Genomic DNA, 18,516 nt, shown 5'->3' on the forward strand with positions numbered 1-18,516 from the left:
TCGTCCCCACAGTGACCATACGTACATTTCCCAACCAGAAGCCATGGATTACAGGCAACATCCACTCCGAGCTAAAGGCTAGAGCTGCCACTTTCAAGGAGCGGGACACTAATCCGGACGCTTATAAGAAATCCCGCTATGCCCTCCGACAAAACATCAGGCAAAGCATCAATACAGGACTAAGATTGAATCGTACTACAACGACTCTGACACTCGTCAGATGTGGCAGGGCTTGAAAAATATTACGGACTACAAAGTGAAACTCAGCTGCGAGCTGCCCAGTGCCTCGAAGCAAGCATGCATGAGAGCACCAGCTGTTCTGGACAACTGTGTGATCACGCTCTCAGTAGCCGATGTGACCTTTAAACAGGTCAACATTCACAAAGCCGCGGAGCCAGATGGATTACTTGGACGTGTACTCACAGAGAAACAAAAAGGCTTGTACATGATTTGCTCCTATACCATTCCTATTGCTATAATGGCTTGTACATGATTTGCTCCTATACCATTATTGCTCCTACACCACTTTTAATCAAGACAATGTTTCGAGCTGAGACGGATCGATCGTCAGGTCCCTTACTCCCAAATTGGCATAGCTGATGTGTGGTGAGCATTCTGGCACAAAATGGTGAGTGTGCCAAATGTGTGCTACACATTGGTGGTGGAAGAGGAGTTGCCCCCCCCCTTACTATGCAAAGCACTTTGTGCACCGGAAAAGCACCATTTTAAATCCAATCAATTATATACACCTTGGATTGAAACATTCTCAGTACAAGGCTGTAAAGGAGCAATATAGCACTTTCTAGAAGATGGTCACTAGATGCTAATCTAAAGTATTAGATGCATCAATGTAGGGGAAGGAGAGCAAAAAGAGCAGTGAAGGAATGACATGATGGTTTAATAAGCCCATCTGTAGTCCTTCCGTTCTCGTCGTGGGTAAATCCATGGTCCGAAACGTTTCAATCCGGAAAGCTGAGACCTTCTACTACCCTGGCGCTAGGATCCCTGACCTAAATTCCATGCTACCGCTACTTATTAGCAAGCACTCCGCCGCTTCAACTGTCATTGTCCATGTTGGGTCAAATGACATTAAACTCCAGCAGTCAGAGAAATTGAGAGACGATTTTTAAACATTGATAAATACGATGCTGGAATCTGGGAAGCAGTGCGTTGTTTCCGGTCCATTTCCATCCCCACGCTACACAGATATGGTTTTTAGTTGTATACACCAATTACAAACCTGGCTTAAGGGATACTGCTGCACGATGGGAATTCCTTTTGTGGATAACTTTGCAGCTTTTACAGACCGACCAGGTCTATTTCTTCTGGACAATTTACATCTTAACAGATATGGCTCCAGCATCCTCTCCACCAACATGTCTCTTACTCTTGCCTCATGTAGAGCCTTTGATACCTGACGTTGTGTATTTTCGGGGGTTGACTTTTGGGATTGTACGCTCCCCTATCAGACTCCTAATTGTTCCTAGAATTTCTAAGCAAACAGCTGGAGGCAGGGCTTTCTCCTATAGAGCTCCATTTTTATGGAACAGTCTGCCTACCCATGTGAGAGACGCAGACTTGGTCTCAACCTTTAAGTCTTTACTGAAGACACATCTCTTCAGTAGGTCCTATGATTAAGTGTAGTCTGGCCCAAGGGTGTGAAGGTGAACGGAAAGGCTGGAGCAACGAACCATCCTTGCTGTCTCTGCCTGGCCGGTTTCCCCTCTTTCCACTGGGATTCTCTGCCTCTACCCCTATTACGGGGGCTGAGTCACTGGCTTACTGGTGTTCTTCCATGCCGTCCCTAGGAGGGGTGCGTCACTTGAGTCACTGACGTGGTCTTCCTGTCTGGGTTGGCGCCCCCCTTGGGCTGTGCCGTGGCGGATATCTTTGTGGGCTATACTCGGCCTTGTCCCGGGATGGTATGTTGGTGGTTGGAGATATCCCTCCAGTGGTGTGGAGGCTGTGCTTTGGCAAAGTGGGTGGGGTTATATCCTACCTGTTTGGCCCTGTCCGGGGGTTTCATCGGATGGGGCCACAGTGTCTCCTGACCCCTCCTGTCTCAGCCTCCAGTATTTATGCTGCAGTAGTTTATGTGTCGGGGGGCTAGGGTCAGTCTGTCACATCTGGAGTATTTCTCTTGTCTTTTCCGGTGTCCTGTGTGAATTTAAATATGCTCTCTCTAATTCTCTCTTTCTCTCTCTAGGAGGACCTGAGCCCTAGGACCATGCCTCAGGACTACCTGGCTTGATGACTCCTTGCTGTCCCCAGTTCACCTGGCTGTGCTGCTGCTCCAGTTCCAACTGTTCTGCCTGCAGCTATGGAACCCTGACCTGTTCACCGGACGTGCTACCTGTCCCAGACCTGCTGGAACCCTGACCTATTCACCAGACGTGCTACCTGTCCCAGACCTGCTGTTTTCAACTCTTTAGAGACAGCAGGAGCGGTAGAGATACTCTCAAAGATCGGCTATGAAAAAGCCAACTGACACTTACTCTTGTGTTACTGACTTGTTGCACCCTCGACAACTACTATGATTATTTGACCATGCTGGTCATTTATGAACATTTGAACATCTTGGCCATGTGCTGTTATAATCTCCACCCGGCACAGCCAGAAGAGGACTGGCCACCCCTCATAGCCTGGTTCCTCTCTAGGTTTCTTCCTAGGTTTTTGCCTTTCTAGGGAGTTTTTCCTTGCCACCGTGCTTCTACACCAGCATTGCTTGCTGTTTGGGGTTTTAGGCTGGGTTTCTGTACAGCACTTTGACATATCAGCTGATGTAAGAAGGGCTATATAAATAAATTTGATTTATGTTCAATGCTCCTCTCCCAGTTTCATTAATTAGTCCCTCAATTGCAAATATGGAACAAACTACAGTTAACAACCTTTCTGCAATTCCTAGATTATTGTCCAATCACCGTATTGCGAATACTACTCACATGCAGAGAGGTATTGTTAGTAGTAATCTTGTCCCCATAAAATTGAGCTCTGTCAATAGCTCGAAAATGGTTTATTACTCATCCAGTGCAGCTTCAGGTGCTACCTTGGATACTCCATCTGATATGAATTCCCATAGCAATGGCATTGGAATAATTCATTTGAATGCTAGAAGCCTGATTCAAAAGTTGGACTTTATTGAAATTTTGGTCTCACAATCAAATGTTGACCTACTGATTGTATCTGAATCGTGGCTGTGTGATTCTGTGCCTGATTCAGATGTTCAGTTGATTGGGTACAATATTTAGAGAGCTGATAGAGGTGGTGGTATCGCGATTTATGTAAAATGCTGCTTAAATGTTTCTGTGTCCATATCAACCTCTGTCCCAAAGCAATATGAATGTCTAGTTTTAAATTTGGTACTTGGTAATAATGCTCATTTAACTCTAGCAGGGGTATATCGCCCCCCCCCCCTCAGCTCCTCCTTGTACTCTATGCAAATGATCTGATATACTGTCTAATTATGCAAACTCAGAATGATTGATTTTGGGAGATTTTAACCTGGATTGGCTCTCACCAGTATCCGATAAATTAAAAGACATTTGTACTGAGCTAAATGTAACTCAGCTGATAACTAAACCAACCCGTCCCAACTTTAAGAACCAGTAAAATCTACTCTAGACATTATTCTACATCGCTCTGGATAAGAGCGTCTGCTAAATGACTTAAATGTACATTTTACATTTTAGTCATTTAGCAGACGCTCTTATCCAGAGCATACATTTAATTTCATGCATTTTTTTGTACTGGCCCCCCGTGGGAATCGAACCCACAACCCTGGCGTTGGAAACACCATGCTCTACCAACTGAGCCACAGGGAAGACGCATTCTAACAAATACCCCCCATAAATAATACACAGCCAGTGGGGTTTTTGCAAATGATATCAGTGACCACTGCCCTATTGCTTGTATTAGTGATACCAGGCTGAAACACTCTGATCCCTGTATAATCTCTAAGAGAAATTATAAACATTTCTCACAGCAAGCTTTTATCCTTGACTTATATCACTCTGAGTTTTTATCCACTTGCTGCTTTCTGGACCCGGTTTTAGCCCTTGCTTTTTTCTCTTCTATTGTTACCTCTATGTCTGATAAATATGCCCCACTTAAGAATCACAGAGTAAGAAACCGAACCAGTTCTTGGTTCTCTCCTGAATTGTCAGGTCTTTTTCTGCAAAAGAATCGGGCCTGGGCCTTGGCGAGGAAAACAGGTACTCCAGCTGATTGGCTGTTTTTTAGGCAATTGAGAAATAAATGTACTGCAGCTGTCAAAAAGGCAAACTCAAATTACTTCCTTAATGCTATGACAGATTCTGCAGGAGATCCTGCAAAATTCTGGAAAACCGTTAATTCACAAACGGGGGAATTCTGCTGTTTCTCTTCCTAAGCAAATGACCTCAGACTCCTGTATTCTAAGTGAAAAAAATGATATTCGTGATGCTTTTAATAAGCATTTCATCTCTGCTGGTTTTTTATTTGAAAGGAAAAGTGGCCATTGTGGTACTGGCCAGTTAGTTGATTTTTCGTCTTGCTTTTCAACCGTTACTCTGAAAAATGGTAACCCTGTTTTTAGTTTCCAGAAAATAACCGAAGCAGAGGTTCTAGCTGCCCTGTGTGCCATTGATACTAAGAAATCCTTAGGCGCTGACAATTTAGACCCGTTCTTACTTAAGTGTGCTGCACCTATCATTGCTGGTTCAGTGACACACATTTTTAATCTAACATTAAGCACAGGAAATATCCCTAAGGTGTGGAAAGCAGCTTTTGTTCTGCCATTACATAAGGGAGGTGACGGTAGTGATTTGGATAACTTTCGACCCATCTCTAGGCTCCCTTGTCTGGCAAAGATCCTAGAATCTATAGTCAACAAACCGTTACAATCTTTTCTTTCTGCTAACAGTATTCTTAGCACCAATCAATCTGGTTTTAGATCTAAACACAGTACCACATCGGCCACTATGCTTGTTGTAAATGATATTGCAAATGCCTTAGATGATAGAAAGCACTGTGCTGCGTTGTTTGTAGATTTGTCAAAAGCTTTTGACACTGTAGACCATGCTATCCTTTTGAGTAAGCTGTCATCTATAGGACTGGGCACTGATGCCTGCCGATGGTTTTATGACTCTCTTAAAGATAGAACTCAGGCCGTCAGGGTCGACGGGGTCAAGTCTGACCCCTTACAGTTACTTAAAGGGGTCCCTCAGGGTTCAATAATTGGCCCACTATTGTTCTCACTTTATATAAACAACATTGGTGATGATGTCAGATATTGTAAATTCCATTTATATGCAGATGACACAGTGATGTACTCTATTGCTCCAACAGCGGACCAAGCTTTAATGCAGTTGGAGTCTGATTTTAGGATACTACAGGGGTCTCTTTTACAGCTTAAACTTGTTTTAAACGCTAAGAAAACAAATGTCATGTTTTTTTCTAGGTCTAAACTCTCAGTTAGAAACACTTTTGGAATCACTAGCTTGGATGTTACTCAAACCAAACAGGTCTGCATATAAATACTTAGGGGTATGGTATTGAGTGTCTGGAGATGATAGGCTTTGTTTTTTTTTAAAAAGTTACTCAATTGGTAAAAAAGCTCAAATTCAAGATAGGGTTCCTTTACAGAAACAGGGCTTGTCTGTCTTCCGTAAATAGAAAACAAGTTGTGCAGGCTACTTTTATGTCCGTTTTAGATTATGGTGATATTATCTATATGCATGCATCGGCAAACACATTAAAACCACTGGATGCTATTTACCATTGTGCACTCAGGTTTATCACGGGTGATAGATACAAAACTCATCACTGTATCCTATATCAACATGTGGGTTGGGCCTCTCTATCTGTGAGGCGAGAGCAACATGCTCTCTTGTTTATTTATAAAGCACTTCTTTTAAAACTACGTCCATATATATCATCATTAATTTCCACTAGATATACTAATTTTAAAACCAGATCACAGATGTGGATTACATTAGAGACTCCTGCGGTCTCCACAGAGTTGGGTAGGACTGCCTTCAGTTCCTTTGTACCTTATTTATGGAACAAACTGCAGATCCAACTTAAGTTAGACACTCTGGTGTCCCTTGCCCATTTAAAAAATGTTATGGAGGATGAGAATTTATAGTAGTCCATCTTTTGATTATAGCTAGCCTAATTTCAGTCAAATGCTCCTGCTGAGGTCAGGCTCCGTTCAACGTTAGAAGCTGACTTCATCTTTCTAGCCAGCTAGTTATAGATAACTACCTGGCTAATAGCCAGAGCCCTTGAGCTACATAGACATCTGACTGAAATATCTGCGACTATTTACCAGTTGAACACTCATTCTGAGAGACAGTTTTACTTTGTTTGGGACATGTCTGTTGACACGGCAGTAATCTAGGGATGTAAAAAAAAATCCCACTGCCAGCACTGTCTCTGCTACTTGCCACTGTAGGTCTGGGCTAAGGTAGTTCGTTTCACCTCTCATCCTATGTCGTGAAACAGGCAAATCCGGGGGAGCAGGTGAGCATAACGTGCATGCATGACTCATTCAATGTTTCCACTCGTTCGCAGAGGTAGGCACGATTAGAACTCCAATCAAGAAGCCTTCTGTGCGTTGATTAACGCTGGGAAAGCAATAATAAGTGGGTAAACAATAATTAACCAAAGAAAAGGTGAGTAAACACTTTCACAAACAAAAAAGGTGCATAAACAGTGTTTACTCTCCACTAAATCCCTGGTTGGGTCTGGCAAAACCCATTCATAAACAATATCCTGCCAGGCAGGATTTAATCTACATTTGCCCGGCATTTTAGCTATCGATGTGATGTTTGGCGGCGCCTAAGCAGTCAGTTCTATACCTGCCTGGCTGAGTGGCAGTGTTGGTGGAATGCGCGAGCTGTAGAATTCTGTAGTCTGCCTGGAAATTAATTTGCAAGGTCAATACATTGTTCTAATAGTTTTCAAATCAACGTATTTGATCATTTTCTGTTCTCCTCTCATTTTAATTCAAGTACTTTACAAGTACCAACTTGAGAAAATGTGATTTAAGGCATTCCAGTACTTGAATTTTAGAGTGCCAAATTAAAGTACCTTAAGCACTTTGTACGAACCCTGTCAACCGCACTCAGGAAATTCACTGTTCATCTACATAAAAAATCCATTCCTTTTTATCTTCTGTAGTTGAGAGAATACATTGAGTTTGAGGGAGCGTATCACTTTGGAAACATGCTACCTTCACACCCCATAGTCTTAGCATCCCCATTTCAGAGCATGGCAGTTCAACAGGCACGACCTCCATTGTGTTACTCCTTCCCCACCCTTGGGGTGTGTGTACATCCTGTGTCAACCGCACAGGCCAGCGGGCAGCAAGGTACTTCTGGCACACACTTAAGCAAGCACACCATAGGTGGAAAGCTAGCAGCACAGTTTGTGAGGGGAGCATGGACCAGGTCTACTCATCAACTGTTAAATGGTTAGCAGCTACCTAGTTAGCCCTCCTTTAGCTTCCCCTCGCCGCTTTAGAAATGTAAGAATTGAACATAAACTATTAGCTAGCCTCTATGGTAGCGTTTCCCAAACTTGGTCCTGGAGACCCAAAGAGGAGCACATTTTGTTTTTTGCCCTAGAATTACACAGCGGATTGAAATAGTCAACTCATCATCAAGCTTTGACTATTTTAATCTGAAATGCTAGAGCAAAAACCAAAACGTGCACCCCTTGGAGTCCCCAGGACAGTTTTTGGGCAATGCTGTCCTATTGCTAAGGTATACGATTGACAGTGTTAATTCTGAGGACATTTGACCCTTTCTACAGCACCTTGGTGCCTAATGATGAGTAGTCCTGGGGGACAGAACAGAGGAGTAACAGAAGAATGGAGGCAGACAGAGGGTGACGGTTGACTGCAACAGGTGTCAGAGTCTTCTCTGTGGTGTGGACGGTAAGCAGCAATGAGGGAGAGGATGGAGGTGATGACGGAGCGGATGACGGAGCGAGGGAGGAAGGGAGGGTTGGTGTGTGGCGGCACTCACCGACTCCAGGCCCGCTGACAGAGCTGGCTTGCTTGTTTTGAGCAGAAGCGGCGGCAGCCACGGCAGTGCCATATCCACCCTTACAGAAATCCCCACTCCCCGAAGCCTGGCCCATATCCTCATAGCCTGCAACAGTCAGACACATAGCCGCAGCCCACAGCGTTAGACACACCAAGCAGGGTTAGGATGTGGGTGTTGGAGTGTCAGGCAGGGGGAGGGAGGGGTGGGCGGTGGAGGCAGGAAGCAGTAGGTGGTGTGGATAATAGATGCTGTGTGACCAGGTGGATAGAGGGAGAGAGAAATAGAGGAAGACTGAAGGATAGAGGTGGACAGATGGAGAGAGAGAGAAACAGGTTTTAAGATGACCTCATGGGATGGGGTGGAGGGTGTAGCCGGAAACCCAACTCCACTTATTGAATGAGCAGAAGCAAGCAATAGCAACACAACACCCACCACCTTACTGCCCCGTAATACATGTAGGAGGGCAAAGGAAATATCGATACAGTCCACTTTTCCAGTCCAAAACTACTAAAATAGAACAAATTACTGTACTAACAAAAAGATAAAGGGTAAACTAGATCTCCTTCCCCATTCAAAAGAATGAGAGTTGCAGAATAATAAAACTACCATTTTAGACAAGTCTTCACATAAACGCAAACCCTGTAAACATTTTTATAAAAGAAAGTAAAATCATGAGCCTCAAAACTAATAATCTATATTGGGCCCAGATCACTGTATTCATGGATTGCGCGTTGTGCCACAATATTGTTTTAAACGTAAGTTAAGACTGATGCCCCACTGAGCATTCTACTCAATGCATCCTCATTGGGCGCTGATGAAGATTGTCTAAAGTGCATTACTGTGGCTTGAAAACACGATGACATTTCTAAAGGCAAATAATTAGTGCAAAAACCTTGTCATCATTTAAGTTGCCAGATTGACAGATGCAGTAGAACATTAGCTAGCTATGTAAGATTGAGGGGAGACCTCCAGATTTTAGCTAGCTAACATTAGCATTGCTAGCAATTTCTGACAAACTTTGCTACCGAAAACATTGCCATCTGTCTAAAGTAAATTTGACAACATGATGGCAAAGTTGTTTCCTACTAAAGATGTGCCTACTTTAGCAATGTCATCGTATTCCCAAGCTCCTATAGTGTAGATGACAGTCATTAGACCCGGTTCCAAGTCATTAGTCCCAGTTCTACTTTTGAGCATCAATATGGCTGCAGCATCTGTAGAACGTTGATAACAACGCGACCGAGTGACGAAGATGCAACCCATGAATAGCTGGCCCATATCAGACAGTGCACAGGGTTGGTTGGTTAAAATAGTTTGTTGGTAACAACGGCAGCAGGCAGTTTGTCTCCAAGCAACAGAAACCGCTCCATAACAGCTGGTCAACAACATCAGTGGCTGTGGCTACGCATGCCTGATTAGAAAAGTTGGAGTTAGGGCCATTTCATCTCCTAACCATGTTAAAGAGCGGTTGATGTAGACCGGTAATGTGGGCAATGTCAGCCTTAGCAGGCTTAGGCACAGGCAAATGTTAATGTCTCCAACTTGGTGTAACTGAAATTAGTTGCATTCAAACCCAAAAAACCTTTGAATGTGAGAGGCCTATTAAATATAAAAGTGAATGGAGGCAGTGTCGACTAAACTGACTTGCAGTTGCATGCAGTGTTGTTGATAGCCATTCTATCAGTATGTACAGAGTTGAACTGAATGACCCCTGAACAGATGCTGTTCCACAGGGTGTGTTTAGTCTTACCAGTGTTGTAACCATGGGAACCGTAGCCGCTGGCCTGCTGGAAGGCTGTTGCCGAGGCGTTGACTCCAACATTCAGCTTTGACGAGGTAGGAGCAACCTGGAAACACAGACAGGTTAGAGGTGAAACTAATATACTTAGTTGTCTAAAGTATATAAAATATCAGCTGCTAACACATGCAATTTCAATTTCTTTTCCAGCATACTGGATTCTCTCAATTGAAGCTGCATTAGAAGACATTTTGCCAAAAAAAACAGTTCGTAATATATTTGTGTCCCCCAATTATAAATGAGGACAGTTTGCATGTCATACTACAAAATCAGACCCTCGAGGATTCCGTGATCGCATAATTCAATGCAAAATCAACCAATCAGCGCATATTATGCGAGAGCTCATAATTTTGACCAATTACTGCACTGTTACCGTGGAAAATGGCACAATCCAACCACTCGTCAACAACGTTCATTCCCCCGGCCTGTCAGCGTATTCACGAACGAAGATGGGTGATTGTTGATGGCTGACCGGCGTACAATGAACCGAAATCAATCTCATTTGCAAACAAAAATAACAGCTAACGACTGTGCAAAACAATTTCCAAATGTTTTTGGAAACTAGAGAAAGCCGACAATCAACAGTCACTTCGAATCAGCAAAGCATATGAGAATGTCAGAACAGTTCCCACAGCAGCGGCAGATTACCATGACTGAAGTGGTAGCAAGGAAGACTGTGGCAAGCGCTGAAAGAATCAAGGTGAGTGGCGTTTTACTCAAAATGTTACTCAGATAACCTTGGCTTTAGTAGGGTGGTCAGCACACTGCTCTCCCCAGTCTGTCGATGGAGAGCACTGCTCAAAGCACTGTGTGCAATTTGTCAGCTTTGCCGCTTTAACTTCTTGGACATACCCTGGGATAGGGGGCGCCACAGCGCATTTTGAAAAAAATTCGTTCCCATTTTCAACGGCCTACTAATCAAACTCAGAAGCCAGGACATGCATATACTTATTTTATATGGATAGAAAACACCCTAAAGTTTCTGAAACTGTTTGAATGGTGTCTGTGAGTATAACAGAACTCGTATGGCAGTCAAAACCCCGAGACCGATTGAACCAGGAAGTGGGATTCTGAATTGTGGACTCGACTTCACAGCCTTCCCTATAATTCACAACGTGAAAAAAATGATAATTGAGCACTTTCCAGTGCTTCCACTAGATGTCCCCAGTCTTTACAAAGTGTTTTGAGGCTTCTGCGGTCGAAACTCAGTGAAGGAGACGATGTGTCAATTTATCACAGTAGTAGGGCCATCAGCATTGTGACGTCGGCGGCCGTGTCTGCCCCCACCTTTGGAAACGTTTTGAAACACAATGAAATCGTCCCACTCGAATCTGATTGGCTCTCTTGTTGAAACAGGCCCTGAAGATTAATGTTATACAACGTTTGACATGTTTGAACGAACCTACAGCAGGGAAAAAAGTCATTTTTCGTTAGCCAGGTGCCGCGCACGGATCAACATTTGATTACAGCCTTAGGACGCGCTAACAACAGCAAGCTAATGGAACATAAAGGATGGACTTTTTCGACCGAAAATACATTTGTCGTGGACCTGGGTTTCGTGGAAGTGCTTTCTGATGAAGACAACTAAAGGTGAGGGATTATTGGCAATATTATACAAGATCAGATGTGATGTGCGATTGTTCAAAGATGGCGACGAGCTAGGCTTTCTAGCTCATTTTCTGGGTATCGCATCCCCTTTTATCTCAAAGTGTGATTACCCTGTAAAGTTAATTTAAAATCTGTTATGACGGGTGTTTTCAAGAGATATTCATCTATAAATCTTAGATTGACAATATAAAAAAAAAAAAAAACGTTTTCGAATAGTAATTTATAAAATTGTAGCACTGTTTCCCGGGACGCATTTTATGGGAAAATAGTTAGTCAACGTCAGGTGCCGATGTAAAATGCTGTTTTTATATAGAAATATGACCTTTATTGAACAAAAGATTGCATGCTGTGTGTAACATGATGTCCTAGGTGTGTCATCTGATGAAGTTTGTAAAAGGTTAGTGCTGCATTTAGCTGTTTTTTGGTTATATGTGATGCGTGTGCTTGGTCGGAAAATTCATATGATGCTACTTTTACCATGTACTCCTCTAACATAATCTAATATTGTGCTTTTCCTGTAAAACCTTTTTGAAATCGGACAACGAGGGTCGATTCAAGAGAGGTGTATCTATAAAACGATATGAGACAGTCCTATATTTGAAAAAAAAAAAATATTGAATTTCGTTATGCTAATGTCGCTAGGAGTTTTCGCTGGAAAATGATCCCGCTAACGGGATGATATGCACAAGAGGTTTTAAACTCTAAAACTTAATAGGGATCACGAAAGCACAATCTTTCTGGATTTTTTTTAAATGGAATAGTACATTTCAACCACAACTCTATATTTCTATGTTCTGTTCTTTATCTCCCTTACGACCCTTTCAGGGAGAAGAAAAAAAAAATCACAATCTCAAGAATTGAAGACAATTTATTAGAAAGAAATCGATCCTCAAATTGAAAGTGATTGATCAGCTTTGAATCTATTTTTTTTTTGAGAGTGAGAGGAATGGGAGGTGCATCTTGTGTTGATAGCAAGCCCCAAGCCTGATGGAGAGGTGTGTGTGAGTGTTCAGGAAAATAAACAAAATTGAGCACCTTAGATGTTTAATTGTTTTTGTATTATGTATTCTGCTTAAAATCGACCTAAAACTGAGCACATGACTTTTTAATGCTTTATATGAAATTAACGTGAAAAAAACATCACAAAATGTATCACAGAATTTCAGAAAAGCTGCTGCAAAATCAAGCATTTTTGGCCGCAGAAATTGCATCAAAAAAATAGATAGACAAAAAAATAATCTAAACCCTGGAGGGACTGCAAAATGCATGTGTACATGCATCACGAGAACATACACCCTTGTTAACTTCATAAAACTTCATATAATTTAAAAAAACATCCAAAACGACAATACCCAGACAAATCATGAGAAACCTCACCGGGAACATGGCGGGGCCGTACTGGAAGGTGTTGGGCAGGCCCGGCACGCCGGTGTAGTAGGGCAGGCTGGTGTAGCTGTAGCCGGGAGGCAGTGCAGGGTTGAGAAAGGGCTGCTGCGTGGCGTGGTGCGTCTGACTCTGGTTCTGCTGCGTCTGCTGAGCCAACGTGGTGGCCGGAGCCGGGGAAGACGCGTCACCTCGACCAAACTTTGATAAGTCACCTGCCGGAGGGGAACGGGGGAGAGATTAAAGGCCAAAAAAAAAGGGAAAGTGTGAAAAAAGTGTGTGAAAGGGGGATGAGTGGGAGAGAGATGAGCGAAAAAGTGACAGAATAACAATCATTTGTTCAAGTAACAGGCGGGTGATTCTCAGAAATCAGTTACTACACCAGAACAATGGACAATAACGTTGAAGCAGCGTATCAGTTCCAGTCAGTCACGGCGATGAAGGTCTGACTATCTGGTGGCGGCTGCACATTGTTCTAGCACACTACTTACTGTCCAGTTTCGCCATGGCGACGCAGGACAGGATCAACAGATGTGTTCATTCCTAACACCAAACCCCTCCCTTCACTGTGTCAGCATTCAGTACACAGTCCATAAAATAGGAAAGTAGAGTTAGTTATACACCATAGATGGGGGTTAGAATGGTGCTTACCAGAGTATGGGTTGTTGCTCAAGCTGCCATCTCTGCCAGTCAGTGCTGTGTTGGCAAACGGGATGCTGTAGTAATCCTGAGAAGACAGAAGAGGCTCAGTTTTTACTAGTACGACTATCAGACTATATCCCATTTCATTAACTCGCAACATAGCACAGTTCCTGGAATGAAATGAGTTCCAAGAACAGTTTGGCCAGACAGCCAGTTCTTCCCTTCTTTAAAAATCAGGTTTGCAGCTGTTGTTAGAGTTACTAGTAAATGCCAGAAGTCATATTTGGCCAACCCACTAAATGGATGGGTTAGATCCAGATAACTTAGACTCACCAGTGGTATTCTTGTCTGGAGCATCTGTAGGTCATCATAGCCATACACCTGAGGCTGAGAGGCAAAAGGTGGTGAGACAAGACAATAGAAGGAAAAAAATGTTTGCAATTCTTCTCCAATTGCAATATACAGTGGCAAGAAAAAATGTGTGAACCCTTTGGCAATACCTGGATTTCTGCATAAATTGGTCATAGAATTTGATCTGTATCTTCATCTAGGTCACAACAATAGACAAACAGTCTGCTTAAACTAATAACACACAAACAATTATACATTTTCATGTCTTTATTGAACACACTGTGTAAACATTAACAGTGCATGGTGGAAAAGTATGTGAACCCTTGGATTTAATAACTGGTTGACCCTTCTTTGGCAGTAATAACCTCAACCAAACATTTTCTGTAGTTGTGGATCAGACCTGCATAACGGTCAGGAGGAATTTGGGGACCATTCCTCTTTTCAGTTAAGCAGTATTCTTGGGATGTCTGGTGTGAACTGCTCTCTTGTGGTCATGCCACAGTTGATTTACTTCTGTGTTTTGGGTCGTTGTCCTGTTGCATCACCTGACTTCTGTTGAGCTTCCATTGGCGGACAGATAGCCTAACATTCTCCTGCAAAATGTTTTGATAGACTTGGGAATGAATTTTTCCGACAATGATAGCAAGCTGTCCAGGCCCTGAGACAGCCCCAAACCATGAAGCTCCCTCCACCACAATTTACAGTTGGGATGAGGTTTTGCTGCTGGTGTGCTGTGCCTATTTTTCTCCACACATAGTGCTGCGTGTTCCTTCCAAACAACTCAACTGTAGTTTCATCTGTCCACAGAATATTTTGCCAGTAGCGCTGTGGAACATCCAGGTGCACTTTTGCAAACTTCAGACGTGCAGCAATGTTTTTTTGGACAGCAGTGGCTTCTTTCGTGGTGTCCTCCCATGAACACCATCCTTTAGTGTTTTACATGTCAACAGAAATATTAGCATATTCCAGAGATTTCTTTAAGTCTTTAGCTGGCACTCTAGGATTCTTCTTAACCTCATTGAGCATCCTGCGCTGTGCTCTTGCAGTCATTTTTGCAGGATGGCTACTCCTAGGGAGAGTAGCAACAGTGCTGAACTTTCTCAATTTATAGAAAATTTGTCTTACCTGTTCAAGGCTTTTAGAGATACTTTTGTAACCCTTTCCAGCTTTATGCAAGTCAACAATTCTTAATCTTGGGTGGTCTGAGATCTCTTTTGTTCGAGGCATGATTCACATCAGGCAATGCTTCTTGTGAATAGCAAACTCAAATTTTGTGCGTTTTTTTTTTTATAGGGCAAGGCAGCTCTAACCAACATCTCCAATCTCGTCTCATTGATCGGACCCCAGGATAGCTGACTCCAATTAGCTTTTGGAGAAGTTATTAGCCTAGGGGTTCACATACGGTTTCCAATCTACACTGTGAATGTTTAAATGGTGTATTCAATATAGACAAGAAAAATATAATAATTTGTGTGTTATTAGTTTAAGCACACTGTCAATTGTTGTGACTTGATGAAGATCAGATCAAATTTGATGACCAATGTATGCAGAAATCCAGGTAATTCCAAAGGGTTCACATACTTTTTCTTGCCACTATACAATTATGAAGCTCTAAATCGCAACTTTTATAAACTGTAAAAATCGGAATATTGAACGATTTGCCCAGATATAGGCAGTCAGTCACATTATATAGACTTCATGATTTCCATGACTTAAAGGCAGGTTTAGTTGACAGGGACAGTAGGAGTACTTATGTCTTTCCTATAAACTAGGGTTCCAGTGAGGATTTCCTATGCTGGACAAGCATTAATCAGTTAAATTAAACATTGAACTTGAATCCTGGATCTAGCCGTTGGACAGTTTTTTCTATAGATTTAACCTCGGTACTTAAAACCTAAATCAATACTGTCCTTAACGTGGTTCTTCAAAAATATTGCATAATACTTGTTGGATGCGAATTTGGGGTTGAGCTGTTTAATTACGCTGTGAAATTTTCAAACATCAGAAAATGTGTTCCTGGACCAGATTAATGACAGTCAAGTCACGAACAGCTGTTGTGATGGCACATGCAATGCAACAGCCCAAGTGCTGGAAAAAAGGTGTTTGTGAGGAATGTCCAGAATATTGGAATCTCATTCATTACGCCGGTGAAGACAGTTGTGCCTGGATCCACGTTGGATCTAATATCTCTAGTGAATTGATGTTAATCATCTGTTGTCTGCTTGGTTTACAGCAGGGTCTCGTGAAATTTAACAAAGAAAGAAAGCATCAATGTAATGACTTCATGTTGTTTTCATATGTTTCTGTATCTCGGATTGGACACAGTCTACTGTGAGCAATTGTATAGGATAGACTATTGCGCAACACCCAACGCTATTCTTATGAATTAATCTGGATATAATGACAAATTACGTAGCCTAGTGGGCTTCTTCACAATATAATCTGGTAATAAAATAACATGACACATTCATTTCTTTCCATGTTACACCTGCAATTGTAAACAATACAAAGGGCTTGAAGACACATACTTGAATTTGGAGCTCAGAAGTACTAGAATAGGCAGACATTTCCTCAATTTGGTGCTTGAAAAGTTCTTGTACAGTTGAAGTCGGAAGTTTACATACACTTAGGTTGGAGTCATTAAAACTCGTTTTTCAACCACTCCACACATTTCTTGTTAACAAACTATAGTTTTGGCAAGTCGGTTAGGACATCTACTTGGTGCATGACAAGACATTTTTCCAACAAATTTCAGTCACAATTCCAGTGGGTCAGAAGTTTACATACACTAAGTTGACTGTGCCTTTAAACAGCTTGGAAAATTCCAGAAAATTATGTCATTATATCATTTGAGTCAATTGGAAGTGTACCTGTGGATATATTTCAAGGCCTACCTTCAAACTCAGTGCCTCTTTGTTTGACATCATGGGAAAATCTAAATAAATCAGTCAAGACCTCAGAAAAAAAATTGTAGACCTCCAAGTCTGGTTCATCCTTGGGAGTAATTTCCAAATGCCTGGAGGTACCATGTTCATCTGTACAAACAATAGTACGCAAGTATAAACACCATGGGACCACGCAGCCGTCATACCGCTCAGGAAGGAGACACGTTCTGTCTCTTAGAGATGAACGTACTTTGGTGCGAAAAGTGCAACTCAATCGCAGAACAACAGCAAAGGACCTTGTGAAGATGCTGGAGGGAACAGGTACAAAAGTATCTATATCCACAGTAAAACGAGTCCTATAACGACATAACCTGAAAGGCCGCTCAGCAAGGAAGAAGCCATTGCTCCAAAACCGCCATAAAAAAGCCAGACTATGGTTTGCAACTGCACATGGGGACAAAGATCGTACTTTTTGGAGAAATGTCCTCTGGTCTGATGAAACAAAAATAGAACTGTTTGGCCATAATGATCATCGTCATGTTTGGAGGAAAAAGGGGGAGGCTTGCAAGCCAAACACCATCCCAACCGTGAAGCACGGGGGTGGCAGCATCATGTTGTGGGGGTGCTTTGCTGCAGGAGGGACTGGTTCACTTCACAAAATAGATGGCATCATGAGGCAGGAAAATGATGTGGATATATTGAAGCAACATCTCAAGACATCAGTCAGGAAGTTAAAGCCTGGTCCCAAATGGACAATGACCCCAAGCATACTTCCAAAGTTGTGGCAAAAAGGCTTAAGGACAACAAAGTGAAGGTATTGGAGTGGCCATCACAAAGCCCTGACCTCAATTCTATAGAAAATTTGTGGGCAGAACTGAAAAAGCATGTGCGAGCAAGGAGGCCTACAAACCTGACTCAGTTACACCAGCTCTGTTAGGAGGAATGGGCCAAAATTCACCCAACTTATTGTGGGAAGCTTGTGGAAAGGCTACCGGAAATGTTTGACCCAAGTTAAACAATTTAAAGGCAATGCTACCAAATACTAATTGAGTGCATGTAAACTTCTGACCAACTGGGAATGTGATGAAATAAATAAAAGCTGAAATAAATCACTCTATTATTATTATTCTGACATTTCACATGTTTTAAATAAAGTGGTGATCCTAACTGACCTAAGACAGGGAATTTTTACTAGGATTAAATGTCAGGAATTGTGAAAAACTGAGTTTAAGGTGTATGTAAACTTCCGACTTCAACTATAATTATTGTAGCCAATTTATAAGTTCTCCTACATAATTATCCGTGAAAGAGTTGTGGCCACTTTTGCTTGTTTCCCGCAGCTTCAATTGAAGGGTGTTTTACTCTGTTGCGGTAAAACCATGTGCGGTTTTCAATACAAATCCTTCCATTACACATTGGTCGCTTTCTCATAAAAACAGCGATGGTGACATTAAAATAGTGAGATTAACAGCTATTCATGACTTTATTATGTGTGCCTGCCTCGGCTATATAGGCTACAGAAATCACCATGAATGCATCCAATTAATTTAGGCAAGTGCATATTATTCCCACATTTTAGAATGTGATAATTTGAATATCAAATCATTGGCAATGCCTACAATTCATTATTCTTTTGACACTTCTTGCATATTTTTTTTTTAAGGGGTTCTATATTAGGTCCTTCAGGCCCATGAACAATTATATACAGTGCATTCTTAGAGTATTCAGACCCCTTCACTTTTTCCAAATTTTGTTATGTTATTTTATTCTAAAATGGTTTAAATAGTCCCCCCCCCCTCAATCTACACACAATAACCGA

At 42.1% G+C, this 18,516-nt stretch overlaps 1 protein-coding gene and 1 non-coding gene across 12 annotated transcripts in view; both read right to left on the reverse strand.

Moving 5' to 3' along the window:
• Positions 1 to 18,516, reverse strand: part of ubap2l (ubiquitin associated protein 2-like) — a 104,702-nt gene that overhangs the window by 2,835 nt on the left and 83,351 nt on the right. For 7 of the 11 annotated variants that reach the window (XM_029731188.1, XM_029731192.1, XM_029731191.1 and 4 more), the window contains 5 exons: positions 13,795 to 13,848; positions 13,471 to 13,546; positions 12,814 to 13,034; positions 9,781 to 9,877; positions 8,010 to 8,135 (listed from right to left, as the gene is read on the reverse strand). In XM_029731188.1, the coding sequence (XP_029587048.1) occupies positions 8,010 to 8,135; positions 9,781 to 9,877; positions 12,814 to 13,034; positions 13,471 to 13,546; positions 13,795 to 13,848 (574 nt within the window). The remainder of the gene's footprint in view (positions 1 to 8,009; positions 8,136 to 9,780; positions 9,878 to 12,813; positions 13,035 to 13,470; positions 13,547 to 13,794; positions 13,849 to 18,516) is intronic. The other 4 variants (XM_029731195.1, XM_029731194.1, XM_029731193.1 and 1 more) reach the window with 1 other exon arrangement.
• trnag-ucc (transfer RNA glycine (anticodon UCC)) lies at positions 3,749 to 3,821 on the reverse strand. The gene has a single exon. It is a non-coding gene; the product is annotated as a tRNA-Gly (tRNA).

The sequence above is a fragment of the Salmo trutta genome, chromosome 34 (assembly GCF_901001165.1).
Source record: "Salmo trutta chromosome 34, fSalTru1.1, whole genome shotgun sequence".
Classification (NCBI taxonomy): domain Eukaryota; kingdom Metazoa; phylum Chordata; class Actinopteri; order Salmoniformes; family Salmonidae; genus Salmo; species Salmo trutta.